The 18,255-nt window shown below is 38.0% G+C and overlaps 1 protein-coding gene across 4 annotated transcripts in view; it reads left to right on the forward strand.

Annotated features, from left to right (window-relative positions):
* The window catches only part of LOC134612583 (chemerin-like receptor 1), a 115,879-nt gene extending 103,587 nt beyond the window's left edge, over window positions 1–12,292 (forward strand). For all 4 annotated transcript variants that reach the window (XM_063456973.1, XM_063456975.1, XM_063456974.1 and 1 more), the window contains exons 2-3: window positions 7,810–7,873; window positions 10,697–12,292. In XM_063456973.1, the coding sequence (XP_063313043.1) occupies window positions 7,853–7,873; window positions 10,697–11,725 (1,050 nt within the window). In that variant the 5' untranslated portion in view covers window positions 7,810–7,852 and the 3' untranslated portion in view covers window positions 11,726–12,292. The remainder of the gene's footprint in view (window positions 1–7,809; window positions 7,874–10,696) is intronic.
* Window positions 12,293–18,255: the final 5,963 nt, after the last annotated feature.

Below are 18,255 nucleotides of genomic sequence, written 5' to 3' on the forward strand. Positions count from 1 at the left end.
AGGACACAAATCGAATGTTTGAGCTTTATATGCATACAACTCCTTCTAAAACATAATCTCCATTTGCATATTTTATAAGAAAAAGTTCAATTAGGCAAAACAAGTAAAACGTATTTTAGCTATAAATTGCAATGGATCCTTCTCACAAATCAACAGTATGTGTGCTCTTGTAATGCAGTTCATCTGTCTTCTCTGGGAGGTCAAGCAAAACATTGAAGCACAGATGAAGGTTATTTTTCTCATAGATCACAATTACTTCTAGTCTATCAGTGTCTTCAAGGCATTTATCTAAATCTTTCTTTACCATCTGAACTGCAACAGAAATACATTTATTTATGTTTATTTAGGATTGATGTCGACTGTAATTGACAAATTGCCTGTATGGTACAATGCGAATGACCAATTTTTATTAATCCAAGACTCAAGGCTTTTAGTCGTGAAGCTGGAATTCCATTTCAAAGTTCCTTGGTGCAATAAACCATCCATTATATTATTATATACTTGCCTGCAGTGCAGAATAGCTATAAAATCTGCAAAACGTAAACTTTCTGGTAGCACGTACGATCATTTTCTGGAAGACTATTATTTTGGACTAAATGTCACACGTGAGCTCTGGAGAAACGAAAACTCGTTGTTTCACAATATCAGGTCACAAGTCATCAAGATCAACCAGTAGGTTCAAGTTGTGGTACAAGTGTAATGATTGTTGACTTGCTATCCAAGCACATCTAACTTGCTACCCACAAACAGCTGAAAGTGATCTCGTTCTGAGAAACAAGGAAAGCCAGTTCTTTAAATTAAGTATTAGTTAATTATAGCTGACAGCTCACTGTTAAATAGTCAACTGTAAGTAAAGAAATACATACATGAATGAATGGATGAGTAATGGATGATTAAATAATGAGTGGTATCCAGGTGTGCTACTCCACCTATCCCTCTACTAACTGTGTGTCAGTGTGGGTGGTACAAAATTAGCAGAGCTTTTCCAGATGCCCTCTTAACTGGTGCATGGCTTCCTTTTTCCTATAAGCCACATGAATTAACATGAATGTGCATTATTATACATTATCCTCCCCTTTTAATGTTAGAAGTATGCCAGTCTCGTACAATTATTTACACCCCTCTTCAGTTTAGGCGTATAAGTAGCCTCAATAAAAAGCATTTATATCTAATTATCCAACCCAGCATTGTCTAATGATGCCCACATGTGCTCATCTGCTTTCTGTTGAAATACACAGCTTATTAATTAAACGTAAAACCTGAATAAAAATCAAGAAAAACAATTCCATAAACATTAATTTTATTACATGACAGAAGGCTTCATATTTTGCATTAACTTCCTTTACTACTCCATAGCATCAAAGAACACAGAAAAAATAAATGACCAATAGAAGACAAGCAGAGTGTATAGCAAGCTCCTCCCACTGTAGCACTTCCTCTTTCTTTGCTGCTCCATCACAAGTTAGGTCAGAGTATTTTGTTCTCACATTACTTTTGACTTGACTGTTGTAAATTTATATTAATTGGTTTATTACTTTATTTCATGCTTTTATCCACCTTTATTTTGGGTTTTCTGTGGTATATTGTTTCATTAGGGCACAGGGGAGGTTGTCTCTGGGCCCTGGACACCCTGAGAATCCACTCCTGCCATTAGGGGTTCCTTTATATTCAGTACTGGCTGGCTTCCCCTCCCCATGTTGCACCCCCCCACACACTACCTCCCGACACTCGGAGACTGGTTCCTAACCTTTTACCGTCAGCTCCACTCGGAGTGCTGGGAGCTTTCCCGTACATGGCTACGTTCGCCACCTTCTTTGGATGTGTTTGCGGCACCAAATGCTATACAATGTTAGATGCCACATTCACACACTTTTCTTTTCTTTGTTAAATTTTTAAATAGACATTTTTAAATAGTGGGTCCTTCTTACGGTTCTCTGGAATGGGACACCATGGCAATTCACTTGCCTCCCCTTTGGGCTCAGCTCAACACCATGGTGCTATACGAAGGTTCTCAAACTGGTGATGGCTCACTTACAGGGACAAGGCATTCGATGCCTGATTTACCTGGACAACATTCTACCCTTCGACCAGAACCGCAACCAACTACTTTCAAATACAGATTTAACGGGGACAGTGTTGGAATCCTTCTGATTTACCTGGACGACATTCTACCCTTCGACCAGAACCGCAACCAACTACTTTCAAATACAGATTTAACGGGGACAGTGTTGGAATCCTTCAGCTTCCTGGTCAATCGAGAAAAGTCAACACTGACTCCAACTCAATGTGAGCAATTCCTAGTGTTCGACATCGACTCCCTGTCATATACACTCCGACTTCCAATTACCAAAGTCGCTGCAATACGCAAGCAGATATGGAAGATACTACTGGGATTCAATCCTACTCAGACTGCTGGCACGGATCGTAGGACTACTATCAACCTCCATCCAGACGATCTTCCCAGGCCGACTGCCTAAAAGCTTAGTTTTCTCAGGAAAAACCCCACTTACGACCAACTGGTCCCCATGACAGAAGTAGTCCAATGGTAACTTCAAGGGTGGCTCGACTGTATGCAGACATGGAATTTTTGGCAAACGACTGGATTTAATTCTGGAATCGGACGCAAGTCGATAGGGTTGGGGTGCCACCAATGGACAGACAGCCATGGGCGGAGTTTGGACCACAGAAGAACTCGCCCTGCACATCAATTGCCTGGGATTGTTGGCAGGTGCCTCTGCTATCAGAAGTCTAGTGAAAGGGAGATCCGATTGCTGTATCCTGCTGCACATGGACAATGTCTCCGCAGTTCGTTACAGCAACTACTTTCTCAGACACTGACAGGCCTCACAAAGGAAATCTTCGACTATTGCCTCCCGCGCAATACCACATTGATGGCGGAACATCTCATAGGAGAAACCAATCTGATGGCAGACTAGTTCTCTCGACACTGGAGGGATAACAGAGATTGACATCTAGATCCACATATTTGCAACACTGAACAACCTGAGTGGTCTGCTCACATTCAACCTTTTTTCGCATCTCGCACCAACCATCAACTACCGATTTCTACAGTTGGTTGCCAGACCCGGAGGGTGCAGCGGTAGACGCATTCCTGCAGACATGGCTGACCAAAGGTGCTTACACATTTCCACCATTTGCAATGATCGCGAGAGTGGTTTAACACGTCAGAATGCAGGAAGTGGCAATTCCCCTGGTGACACACCTGTGCCAGAGTCAACCTTGGTTCCCAGATCTCCTCACACTATCATACCAGGATCCTCTGCTATTACCAGGCAATCAGATGTTGCCAGGGGTCAAGTCCTGGGGAATAAAGTGTGGGCAATCACTTGAGTTCCACCCCCACCCCACCACCAAAAAAAAAAAAAAAACTTGTATGCATTTATAAACGCGTACACACACACTCAGGTGTACACATACACTTACAGACACACACGTACACTCACAGACACACAAATAAACACACACACACAGACACACACACAAATTCACAGATAGAAACACATACTCTCACAGACACACACACACTCACAGACACATACACACACACTCCCAGACACATACACACACACATACATTCACTCACAGACACACACAGTCCCAGACACACACCCAGACACACACACACTCCCAGACACATACACACACACACACTCACAGACACACACACACACAGAGACACCAACAAACACATACACTCACAGACACACAAATACACATACATACACTCACAGACACACACACTCCCAGACACACTAACTCACAGACACATACACACACACACACATACACTCCCAGCCACACAACACACAAGAATTATTGTATATTTTTTTAAATTTAAAAATGTCCACCCAGCCTCCCTGCCTGGAGAGCTGTCGTGGACCTGTCCCTGGGGTCCAGTGGGGCTTCAGTGCGGCCGGCTCTTGTCTCGCTGTCAGACGCGGCGAGGGAGCTGTGTTCTCTCTGGCCCCTCTCGCCGCACAGGCTGTCTACTGATGCCGGGAGCCGGAAATGACGTCATATTCCGGCTCCCAGCATCAGCAAATGGCGCGCGGTGAGAACACAGCTCCCTCGCCGTGTCTGACAGTGAGACAAGAGCCGGCCGGGGGGGTTCTTCAGGTGGCCATTATGCCACCTCTTGGGCCCCCCATGACAGGGGGAACACAGGGGCATTTGGGGGCGGCATTTTTTGCCGCCCCCTGAGTGCCTGCAGGACCACAAACGGGAACGGCGTTCCTGCTCTAAAAAAAAAGGTGCAGGAACGCCGTTCCCACACGTTCCTGCAGGACTCCAGCCCTGGATGTTGCTCACGGATCTCATGTGGAATTCTCACCCCATGCTACAAAAAGGACATCTCTCTTTAGTAACCTGGAGTCTTTCAGGGGTGCTTGGTGCACCGATGACTTATCGTCAGCAGCTAGAGATATTCTCTGGGACTCATGGGCCCCTGGAATGAGGAAGTGTTACCTCTCAGCTTGAAATTCTTGGGTCAATTGGTGTATGGGACGGAACCTCGATCCCTTTACGGCCTCTGTATCCTACATATTGAACTTCAAGCATCCCTGTTTTTGGAAGGTAAGTCCTACCGGTCCATCAATGTCATGCATTCTGCAATTTCAGCGGCAAACATCCCTTTACAAGGGAAACCGATATGTCAGGATCCCTTGGTTTGTAGACTACTTCGGGGCATTCTGTTAGGTAGACCCACTGCACCAAAATATTCCTCCCTTTGGGATGTGGCCCAAGTTCTTCGTTTCATAAAGGAGTGGCCTTCTAACGACAAGTTGTCTTTAAGACAAGTTTTTTACCCTCCTTTGAGTCTGGTATCTTTCAGTCGGATTTCGGACGTTTGGGCATGCAATGTGAATGCCTTCTCAATTTCTACGGAAGGCATCACCTTCTGGGTGTCTCCACGTAATTTTTAAACACGTTTTTTTTCCATCAGAACCCCAACTGTGCAGGGTCCAGACGCTACAAGCCTACGTAACGGCTACAGCCACGCTACGATCTACCTCATCGCGACAATTATTAATATCCTACGTTAAACCACATGGGCCAGTCTCGGTTACTACCTTGTCCCGCTGGGTACGATGGCTTTTAACTCTCACTTGAATTGACCCATCCTTCGGTGTGCTTTCGGGGTGCGGTAGCCTTTTCTGCCTTCATGGCGGGGGCCTCCTTATCAGATATATTGCTCCCGGCAGCCTGGTCACGTGAATCCCCCTTTCGGACGTTTCACCTTTTCTATGTTTTTTGCTGCTATGGAAAAGTAAAGGAAGTTAATGCAAAATACTCGCCTCCTAACATTACTAAAATTAAGATTATTAGTACACTAATGCTAGCATAATCTTCAATTAGAACATTATTTCACAAAGCCTTACAGTTGTGGAAAAGACTATCTATTCACTTAAAACTCCAAAGAACACCCTGGGTGACTTACTGGGCTGTTCCACAAGGTACTTGTTAAGCAGCATTTCGAGAGACACTTTTTTTAGGGTTCTCAACTGTTGCACGTGTTGTGGGTAGACAGCTGTGTGGGGATCTCGGGGATCATTGCTTGATTTTTCTGTAAAACGCTCATGCTTATAGGCTGCTCTATGACAACCATTTTCTTCAAGTATTAATGAACATCCTGTAATTAAATATTAAGGACATATGCTTATGTTTGAAATTAGATATTTTATGTAATAAACAAAACACTAATAAGAAAGAAAAATTTGTGAAGCAGCACAAATATACTTGCCTGAATAGTATAAAAATAAAAATGTAGGCACACATCAATCAGTAATGTCAAGACACACTGTGGCCATATGATGTGTAGTAAATATTTATTGACTAGGCTTACAATACTTTATTAACAATCTGCTTTGAGTAATTTATTATCATAATGGATAATGTTATCGGTTGCTTCTGTTTATTTTGTTATTCTACAAATATGAAGTCCGTTCTGTGTGGTGTAAATGAAAAATTAAATTAGCTACTCTACACTGATCAATAACAACTAGCTAAAATGTTAACAGAAATTTCTAAATTATTTGTCTTAATTATAGTTCCAAATTCAATCACATTTGAAGGTCAGGAGATGAACGAATGAGAAATATGTCTCCATTATACTGCATTATAAGATACAACATGATTTCCACCTTGAGATAAATAATCTGTCTATTTTCCACATGCATCCTCTCCCATCCATCACCACCTTTCTGCCTTGTAAATTTTATTTCATTTTTTTTTTTCAAGGATGCAATTTTCAGGTTCTGTGTAGTTCTAAGATCCATAAAAATTGAGAATCATTTTTCAGTGTAGAGAAATGCGAGGTGTGTAGTGGAGTGAAAACAAGAAAGGTATAATATCATCAATACACAATGGACTCCTTTCAAAGGTTAAACACTGACTACATACCACGTTAATTAACTTCATAGATCTCAAACATATTTAATGCTTTAGTTTAGTGTGTGCTGGCGGCTTAGGGTTAAAATCATTCTCTTTCACTATGTGAAGCCTCATGTGAGATTTAGACTTTCTCTGGTCTTCAAAAAAATAGTGCTTCCAGTTAGTGAACATTATTATTGAGGAACTCAATGGAACGAGATAATGAGACAAATGGTTTTGCAAACTTATATATTTGAAACCTTTTATCTGCTTTGTATTATGTTGATTGATGTATATTTAGAGTTAAATCAAGTTTTACTTGTACCTATTAGATTATTTGGATAATTACATGAAACTATTTAAATCAGCAATTAGACCCAGTTAAAGATGTTAAAGTAAACATAATGGGCTCTTACATATTTTAGAAGTCAATTACATTAGAATATCAGAATTTGCAAAAATCATGCATGCATTCATTAAAAAATCTGGATTTCATCCATAAAAAAAGTATTAATTCTGTAAACCTTTCCTTAATACCAACATATACATAACCCTTGTATGTCCCTGATAGGTAGAATATAATTCACTAGTTTTCTAAATATGTCAATATAATGACCGGTTCCTAAAATTAGTCAATCTCAATGCAATTTTTTTTTTTTTCAAATCTGATGCACAGTACCAAGCGCAATGTTGTTTAGTCATTGTTTTATTGGAATATGACTGTGTTAAAAGAAATGCTTCAGAATATTCAGTTCAGCATACGCCAGATACTTAAATCACTGAGATACTCTGTATACTTCTAATCAGGAAGAGATTTTACTGCAAAGCTTTTTTCTTTAAAAAAAAGTGAAATTATAGACATTTGAATGTGGAGGAAAAATGATGAATGAATATCAAGCCAAAAACTTGCTGTTAAAGGAACACAGTCATCGTTGTATTATAATATTTTTTTAATTTATGTATAGTGCAATTTTTAAAGAAATTACTTGCCTACTTTTTCCAATCTCTTCTTTTAGACTGTCAATTATCCAACCCAATGCTCAATAATTTGCAACTGTTTTTCAAAATTGCCTGACAGATAATGCTTCAGGCAGAAAGAGCACACACATTTGAAAAGCAAAGGACAGTTACATATCAGTGAGCATTGGGTCAGACAACTGACAATCCAGCCGAATGATTATTAGCAATCCCATTCCATAAAGAAAAATGTATTTTTTAGCTCAAATTCTCCTGATTTTGACTTCAGCTCCCAGCATGTTCCATATCTGGAACCCTGAAGAAAGTTTATTGTTAAACTTAATTAATATTCTAATGTTCTGATTTAAAAAAACAAAACCAAAATAAAAGCCACTGGGTTTATTTGATATATTTAGCCGATTGATTCTCATTTCCCAATTCTTGTTTTGTATTGTCTTTTAGGGAATAAATTGCCTGCTGTCCCAATCAATTCATCGATTCCTTTATGGATAACATAACAAGTGAAGTAAGTTCTTTAAAGTCAGATTAATCATCCATTTTTTATTTAACTGCTGTATGAGTAATTTTCAAGTGGTACGCAGGTATCAACTATTGCGAACATTAAAATAGGGAGTAAAAGCAATGTTCTGTACTCTATAAATAAAAAGTAAATTGCATGATAAAATGGCATGTAAATTAGATCGGTTTGACCTCTGTTGCAGATTTTTTTAGCCTTAAAGCTACTGTGCGGTTTAGTTAAATGCTTTTATCCCCACTGGCTATTGATTAACACCAACTGCAATTAATCTTTATGTTTCATTCCCGCAAAAAACAATTAAGAGCGTGAAAATGATCACAGGGAGAAGATATCACAATACAAACAGAAAGCCAGAATTCTTCACAAGCAAAGAAAATGCTAGCAGAGATCTAACATTGACATCTATAAACCGTTATGCCAACATATATGTATCATTAAAAAAAAAAAATTAGTGGACAAATGTTATGTGTGTGCAAGAACGAGTAATACATAATTGATCATTTCTCTGTCACTGAAAGTTTTAAGGCACATCATTATAAAGATGTATCATCAGAAATAGATTGTACAATGTTGCCATAACACTAATGTACACCAATTTTATCAGGTCCCATTCTGTCCTAATGATTGCTCTTATTAAATTAACCCACTCTGTGGGGGATTGATCTGCCTGGGGCTGTCTGCAGTGCAACATTTAAATAGGTTCCTATAATGTGAAACCTGTGGCAGAGAAAGCTGAATTACTGAGTTTTTGGTCCGTACTCCCATACAACATATATAACACAAAGAAAGGCTGCACTCACATGGACACACATACATAATACAGCACACGCAAATCTGAAGTAGCCGTAATTCCACAGTAAAGGCTACAGAAGAAACAGATACCAATCTCACAAAAAAAGCAAATTTCTGATGATTAGTGAAACTTGGCACTTAGTCCAGTAAGAGGGGTGGGCCCTATATGGGTGTAGAACAAGTCAGAGGGACAGATGAGGGGATAACCCTAAGTTAATAAGTACAAAGAAACGAGAGAACAGTGCTGTCCCTGTGTTATGTCGGAGAAAATCTCAAAAATGTATTAATTAAATTGATCCTTTATTAATTTAAATCTAAACACACACACTGATAATAACAAGATCAGTGGTCATTGCTGCCCCAGTGATGGATAACTGAGGCAGAAACAGATGACTCAGACTTACTAGTACTAAGTGAGGAATATGTACAAACGGGAAGTGAAAAGGACAAAAGATATATACATAGAAAAAAGACAGGGGCACAAGTCACCGAAAACGGTGAAGTAGATAAATCCCTAAAAAAGGTTGCTATATGCACTGTACGGTATGTTTAAACCAAAAAGTAGCAGAGTAACTTATAGCAAGTTATCAGTGTTAGTAATGATCTTAACCACTTGATCCGATACGTACAGCACACCATAGAATACCAAAAGATCCGATGATTGTTAGAGTGGCTAGTTTATACAATGTATCAGTGCCGTTTAGTTGTATCTACGGCACACCAGAGAATAGGGACTGTAATCTGCACCATACAGTTGCTCTGATCGCAAAAATATATATAGGGTATCGATACAATCTCAAGGTATCAAGTAGGGGTTCCACACATAGGTCCGATACGTAGCAATATATCAGTGCCGTCTAGTTGTATCTACGGCACACCAGAGAATAGGGACTGTAATCTGCACCATATAGTTGCTCTGATCGCAAAAATATATATATAGGGTATCGATACAATCTCAAGGTATCAAGTAGGGGTTCCACACATAGGTCTGATACGTACAGTCCACCAAAGTGATGCCCCTAGGGAAATGGGGCTATTGTGGTCTGCTGTTTAGTAACAGAGGAGTATGTGTGGAAGCAGTTATCAAAATACGTGCCCTTAAAAACATGTAATCGTTAACCAGTCTAGTGAAAGCCTGGCAGAATCTCACTATTAGAGGTGAGATATCTGGATAGCACAATAACAACAGCAGAAAAATTGTGCCCCTTGGTTAGCACACAATGAGATAGTGGATATAGATCCTAAACTGTGCCTTCGAGGGCACCTGTGTCTAGTAAGTAAATATCTCAAATAGCTATCTGTATAAGAAGCAAAAAGTGCCCTAATCTGTGCCTTCAAGGGAACCTATCAGTGGTGCTAACAGTGCTAGGCTAGGCTAGAAACCTGGAGAGAGTCTTAGTGAACTGTAGTCTGATGGTCCAGCTACAGTATAATAGGTCCGAAAATCCTGGGTGTAACGATGGTGGCTGAGTGTAGAGTAGCACACCAAGCAGGATCGATGTCTAGAGCCCCGACGCGCCTTTCACCAAACACACAGGCTCATCAGGGGGAGTCCCTCAGTCCCTCACAGTGTGTTATAACTGAGCATTAATTCAATCTGTATGCTAATAATGAGTGTGTTCCAATTACCCTCTGTGTGTTACCATTGGTCAGAGGAAAGTTGATCCTGGCATTGTACAGAATGAAAACCAAACAGGAAATACATGTATATTTAATAATGGGAAATGTTGGGGTTTATGAACTAAACAGTTGTGCTGAGGTGTCCACTAATTTGTGAACTATAAGCTAAAATAGCCAAGTGTCAATACATACAGTTTTCATGTTTTTCTAATTTGAAAGATAGCTCACCACACTGTCTAGTTAATAAACCATGGAATAAGCTAAGCACGAGAGACATTTACTGATTTATATATACAGGCCTTAAAAATTAAAGTCCTACACTACTAGCAAGGCACACATACCTGGAGTGACATTATTAAGGAATATTAAACATTTATATATTATTTTCTCTTTTTGCAGCCATATTATGATGGATACTATATTGACAATGAAAATTACAGTCCAGGGGAAGTTGTCACGAATCATGTTCATATCAATAAAGGATACTCTGCATTACAGATATCTGTTACTTTGCTTTACACTGCAGTATGTCTCATGGGCATTGTTGGAAATGGCCTGGTTATTGCCATCATTTCATCCAAGATGAAGAAATCTGTAAATACGATTTGGCTTTTTAATCTTGCTCTCACAGATTTTCTATTTTCATTTTTTTTGCCACTAACTGCGACATATGCAGCCATGGATCACAACTGGATTTTTGGAAAAGCCATGTGCAAGTTAAATTCATTAATTCTGGTCCAAAATATGTTCACCAGTGTCATTTTATTAACATTAATTAGTCTGGATCGCTGTATTTCTGTTATGTTGCCAGTGTGGTCCCAAAATCATCGGTCTACTAAACTGGCCAACGTCTTGTGTGTCGCTGCATGGATGATTGCCTTTGTATTAGGCTCTGCTACACTGTTTTTCCGTGATACAGCATTCATCAATGGAAAAACTGTCTGTTTCATGAACTTTTCGTTATCTGGTGTCGGCGATCCACAACATGTACTTGTTGCATTCAACTCCGTGAGATTTGTCTTTGGATATGCAGTGCCACTCATTCTCATTTTGTCCAGCTATATAATCATTGTCTACAAGCTCAAGAGAAACAGGCTTGCCAAATCAAGGAAACCATTTAAAATCATTCTAACCATTATTGTGGCTTTCTTCCTCTGCTGGACCCCATTCCACGTGTTGAATATGTTAGAAATAATGCACACCCCATTTCAGACTGGTATGCCTTTTGCTTACATCCTGGCTTCGGCCAACAGCTGCATAAATCCAATATTATATGTGATTCTTGGACAAGATTTCAAGAAATTTAAGATGAGCATATTATCGAGACTTGATAATGCATTAAGTGAAGATACAATGCACTCACGTCTCAGCCACAGAACATTCTCCCGGATGTCTTCAATGAACGAAAAGGAGACAATAGTACAATAGGCCAACAAAAAAATCATGAATACATTTTGCATATAGTCAGTTGGTTTGTAACCAAATCAAAAATAATCATCTATGCTTGGTGCCTGATAAATCAGTTACCTATTAAAGTCAGGCAACATGAAGATTTCTAGTTGTTGATGAGCTACATTTCTAATAAGTCTCCTCTTATGATTAGCTACTCGAGGACCAAGGGAGTTGTAGTTCATAGCCCATAGCTGTGTAACTTCGTTAAACAAAACAAAAAAAAAGTTCTGCCTATTGCTTATAATTGTTTATAGAAGACATTCTTTACCTTGGTAGCTGAGCATTACAAACATATATCATTAGTTATTTTGCACTTTAATTTTCTTTTTTTATGATTATGATATTATGATTCAACTACCATATTGAAAATTTATATTTCTCATACAGTAAATGACAAAAAAAATGCTAAGTTAATATAACATATTATTAATAATTGAAAGGGACACGTTTATGAAAGCACTTTTACAAATTTGTAGAATAGTCACTTATTTGAATAACTAGACATTAAATAAAATAGTTGTGGCGGATCGTTCGTATACAGTTTACTAGATATTATATTTATTTGTATATGAAGTAAGTTTGATTCACAAATTGTATTTCTTACATTGTAAAATATATGTATAATATATATCCATCAACTCAACTTTCTATGATATTTTAAGATGAACAGAGAATCTTTAGATGAAAAAAATTGTATGACATTTTTAATGTTAGTTACCTTTTTCAATGTTTAATTAATTGCCTAATGATTCACTATATAATCTAAAAAACATTTTAAGGATTTCTGGGAGCTTTTTTTTTTTTAATTCGTGGCCTTAATAAACTGGGGGATAGCGCAGCATTTCAGTGGTAGTGAAAAGTCTGTTTCAAATAGTATTACATTTTAATAGGATGTCTTTTAGAGGCAGAGTTGTTGGCAACTGACAGTGAGAAATTATATAAAATTAATTTGTTAAAAGGAAACTCTAGAGTAGACTGCTTGCTGTGTAAAGAGTGTGTCCTTTTTTTCATTTGACAAAAAGTACAGACTTGAATAAAAATTGGCACTTTATAAAAAAAACTTGTTACACCCCCTGGTCAATCAGGTAGCAAGTCCTGTTACTTCCTGGTTGTTTAGCTCAGTGGAGGTAAACTCAAGAAGCACCTCCCTTGCAGAGACTTCCCATTGCTCTATATTGGGTAGTCTGTGATTGGACACCCACAGAAAGACTGGGCTGAGGCAGACAGGGTGGACATACAAAGGCTTCAGACAATATATCTGCAGTTTTTGCAAGCTGACTTTAAACATACAATCCAATGGAAAAATGCATAATTAAATGCATGCATGCTTTCATTGAGGCTATATCTATTAAACAGTGACTTTTTTTAAAAATGTAGACATTAAAGTGTCTAACTAAAGATACTAACATATGGACATTAATAAAGATACATCTAACTTTCATTTATTTTATATCTAAGATTTGCAGAATACTATTATGTCACACTGCATAGAGAGCAAACTTAATCATAATTGTTATAGATATAACAGATATAATTGTTACACAGGTGATATAAATAGCAATGTACCATTTTTCATGCATGATCAATGTGCAATTTGAAGAAAGAATGTAATAAAAAGAAAAAATCCCTTTATTGTCTTTTAAATTAGTAGAAAAGTGTATGAATAATATGATAATTTCACATGACAATTATTTAGTTTTATGTTGAAGCTTACATGAAACCTTCATTGAATTAGTATTTCTCTCTCTCTCTCTCTCTCTCTCTCTCTCTCTCTCTCTCTCTCTCTCTCTCTCTATATATATATATATATATATATATATATATATATATATATATATATATACACACACACACACACATACACACATAACATATATACACACATTAGACCTGCACATGGTGAAAAAATTAGTTTTGGCAAAATCACTTCATCCGAAAATAAAAATACATTTTCAGGATGGCCACATTTAGGAAATATGGCAATTCAGATCATCCAGAATTTTTTAACGAAAAAAGATTTAGTAAAATTTATATCCATACTGTTGCATGGATTTTAAAATAACACACACACACAAAATGTTTCTTGAAGTGATGTTGCCTAATTTTTAAACGTACATTTTATAAATTCAAGGTATTCTAAAAAAAATCCAAAAAAAAACATTTTTTTTGAGGGTAAAACTTATTCTTAGTCATTCCTCTCTTTGTAAAAAACTTGGATGGTTTTCTCAATGGCCAGCACTGCCCCCCCCCCCCCACCCTCCCCCAAGCCTCCCCCAATGACATTTATGTGGTGGCTTAATCTGATGTCTGACATTACTCTGTTCATTTATGGGGGAGGTAGTAAGTAAATAAAGATTAACTTGTTTGTGAGGCTCCTATGCCTTTTCGTGCCCGCATACCTGTGGACCACAATGGGGTGCCTTTGGAGCTTGGTCTTATGGGAGTATGTATCACTGCCTGCTGTTGCCACAGATTGGCACGACAATGCTCTGACTGTTCCTGGTGCAGACTTACTAGACAGGGTCTGCATCAGCTGGGGCTTTTACTGGACCACCAGGGATCAATTTGCTTCCCTCCCTCAAGATAAGCAAGAGGGAGGAGGGAAGAAAATGTATATTTACATAACTATAAATATAAATATGTATTATCAGGCCCCAAAACACACCTACAGCTCCTACCCTACTACTCTAGATCAATACCCATTGACAGTACTGCATCTTCCCCCATGAACCACAGCCTCAACCTCCTACTATACTACAGCCTCTGCACTCCAGCCCCTACCCCCTAAATGGGTTTTATACGTGTTGTGTTGTGAGTTCTTTAATTTGCCACGATGTCACTTTATGGCAGATACTGGAAGCATGCATGACTAAATCATATGAAGCACAAACCGAGAACATCATGAAGGTAGTTTACTCTTGTAGACTGATATTAGTATAGAATCTGTCTGCCAGAAGGGAGCAAACACGATTTTTGTGCCAATTTTGCAACAAGTATTTACTAGTGATTAAGCCTAGGATTTTATTGAATGCAAGTAAAAAGTGGCATGATAGGTACCTTTTAAATGTTATAAAAGACTTACACAGAATATACAAATATAAAAGAAGTACTGGTCAATTTGTTTTTCTCAAAATTGATACCAGAAAACATTTATTGGTCAATTCACCAGGGAGATGTTCATTAATTGGCAAAAAGTATGTGGATACCCCTACTAGATCTGTCATAGTCAACTGTAAGTACTATTATTGCTATTATCTGTTGCATCACTCATTACAGAGTCTATACTGCCTTTGAAACAATATCAGCACAAGAGCCTTCCATGGTTGAGCGTTCGTACACAAGTTTCACATCAACAGGTGTCAACTAGAAAGTTATTAAAAAAAAAAAAAAACATCACTGAACTAGAGAGAATTGGAAAGTTGGTACCTGAAATTATGTTTTGTGTTTCACTCTCTGGCAATCTGATGGAAAACTGGGTGTGATGGATGCCAGGAGAAAGCAACCTACCCTTTTTAAGAGATTGACTTTAGTTTTAGTGAAGAGCCATCTAAATCTTACAGATTATGAAGCTATTTTTAGAAAGTTGGGTGTTTCTAATTTTATGACAACAGTTTAGAGAAGATCCTTTCCTATTCCAACATGATTGTGCCTCAAAGCGAGGTCCATGAATACATGGTTTAATGAGTTTGGTGTGGAGGAATGCAGGGGGCCTGCACAGAGCACTGACCACTCAATTCCGTTGGGATTGATTGTAATGCTTGTTGCGAACCAGACCTTCTCGTTCAGTATCAGTGCTTGAACTTGTTATGCATGATTTCGTTTAATATCTACCCATTGTTATTATTTTATTAAAACATGAATACAGATAAGGTCATGTAATATCTGCACAAATCAATTTAAAAAACAATAAAGTACAATAAACAAGTATGTGTTAGAAGAATGCACAATACTCAATTAATCTAACATAAAAAGTATTAAATAAGTCTGCGAAGGGAAATACAAAGCTTTTCTATATATATATATATATATATATATAAACATAGAAACATAGAATGTGATTGCAGATAAGAACCTTTCGGCCCATCTAGTCTGCCCACTTCTAAGTGAAAGAGAATTGAAAAGTAAGACTTCAGAGGCATACACTATATATAAAATGTGCTTCGTTAAGCTAAAGCTGGTTTGGTGACTATAGTGTCCCTTTAAGAGCAACTAATAGATACATTTTAGGTAGCATTGAAAATGTGATTTTCCCTTTGACACAATTGCTCTTTTCAAAACTAGGACAAAATTATTATAAGCATATTCTAAGTGACTGATGTCCCTACCACCTTACAGACAGATGGGACTCTCTGTTAACTCCTAAAACACATCAGCAAGCTGAAGTTCTTTAGGTGTTTGGAGTGTTCATTAAAGTGTAACATTTAAATTAGGTATTGGGAGTGAACCACAGTGCTACCCATGCATGCAAAATACAACCATCATCACAACACAGAATAATAGAATAAATGAAACAAATGATCATAAAAAATAACACATTCATTGAAAGTATTAAATATATATATATGTATTATATACATTTGTACAATTATGATTCATGCCTCAGTGGCTTCATTTGTAAACTACTAACAATGCAGCAATCATTAGGCACAGTATAAATACAACCAACAGAAACAACAACAGAGCTTTCTGGTCACCCGACAGACACTAGGGATAGCACAAAACCTCTCTCCCACTCTGAGTAAGGTAAGGAGAACATAATTATATTAATGTGCGTCAGTGGATGGCGGTGAGTTTGTTAGTGTGTGTCTATGGATATCTACTGTATGTATGTAATGGATCTGTGATAGTTTGTATCAGCATAAGTGATGGTAAGGGTGTGAGTGAGTGAGTGTGAGTGTGTCTATCTATGGATGCTAGTTAGCATCTTTGTTTGTGTGCTAGCATGTGACCGCAGTTCCTGATTTTTATATTAGTTTGGTATGTGACAAGTTATGCATGAATAATTTTGTTTGTATATTTATCTAACAAAATTATACCACCTAGGGCAAAGCAAATTATGAGATAACCTTGCAACCCACAGACTGCATAGTTTTGTCCTTTTTTTTACGTGTCAGGATAAAACTTATTTTCATTTATTTTCTTTACTTAAGATGTTGTGCTAAGTTTCCCTGATAGATCAAAGAATGCAGCACTTCCATGCCAGTAATCAAGGCATCCAGAAATACTTTTTTAAGCAAATTAGATATAATTGTTTGTGATCATGTCATCACAGTTTCACTTTAACTTATACCATCGCCTTCACCAATAAATACATAATTTATCATAAATATAAATTATGCAGTATAATTAATTGTTTTAGGAAAGGGACACTCTAAGCAGAAAAACATATTTAATGCATTTTATAGCTTTTAAGCTGAGCAGTGCACTGTGTGTTTTCCCTGCTCAACTGCTCAAAAAAAAAAAAAAAAAAGAAAGAAAAATAAATCTATTGCAAATCTTTTGCAGGTAAGCCTGCCTATTGGCCACCTCCATTTTATGACATTTTCTTTCCTACAGTGCATATGCCGCTCAGTCATTGACAGAATGGGTCACATTTTATTGAGCAGCTATCAAGAGGACATCAAGGCATAAATGTCTAGGCATAAGTATATGTCTTGCTCTGTTTTATTGCCTCACTGCATGAGTTAACTAAACACTTCTTTCATAGCCGTGTGTTATTTGTAAGAGATAAAGACCAGTTCTGTAGACCACCTTCTGGAAGTATGTAATCAAGACAGGGTTGGGCAGGCTTTGGAGGGTGACACCCAAAATGTGCAGGTCCACCCATTCCATAGGGACTGGCCCACCATAATTGGGGCAGTTGAAAGTCTTGTAATTATAACTGACTGTTATGGTTTAGTATATCACTCTGCAACCCCTGGAGCTCCCCCTATCACCGGCCCACCTCAGAGTGCAGCTCACATACATTGTATGGATGCTAAACACATTCAGGTAATCTCTAGGTCAGCCAGTATCAACCCAGACATGCTTGCACTGTAACAACTTCCTGGTTTCCGGTTATTTGGTGCTAAAAAGTTAATTGTAAGTCTCTTTCATGAGACAATTACTATGTCAGTATGTCATACTGCCTGAGATGGAGTTTACCTGAATAAGCTTACTGAATACATCCAGGATGTATTCAGTACGTTAGCGGCAGGTAAAACTCCATATATTAAATAGAAAGGGAGGGGAACAGCGCTACAGTGCTGATCACAAGGGGGGATAGAGCTGCACACCTGAAAGGAAGGGTAACCCTCAAACCCTTCAAAGAATGGAGAGAACAAAAGACAACAAATACAGGGTGCGCTAAATAAAATAAAGGGAGATGAAAAAGTCTTTATAGGTACAATGTGGACCTTGAGTGAGTGTTCTTATGTTCTTTCTTTGGGATCTCAGTAGTCGAATATGGAATACAAAAGCAGAAAGGGGAGACCAATAGTGCAAAACCGTAATGCGGAAAGGATCAC

This window comes from Pelobates fuscus, chromosome 5, assembly GCF_036172605.1.
Source record: "Pelobates fuscus isolate aPelFus1 chromosome 5, aPelFus1.pri, whole genome shotgun sequence".
NCBI lineage: Eukaryota > Metazoa > Chordata > Amphibia > Anura > Pelobatidae > Pelobates > Pelobates fuscus.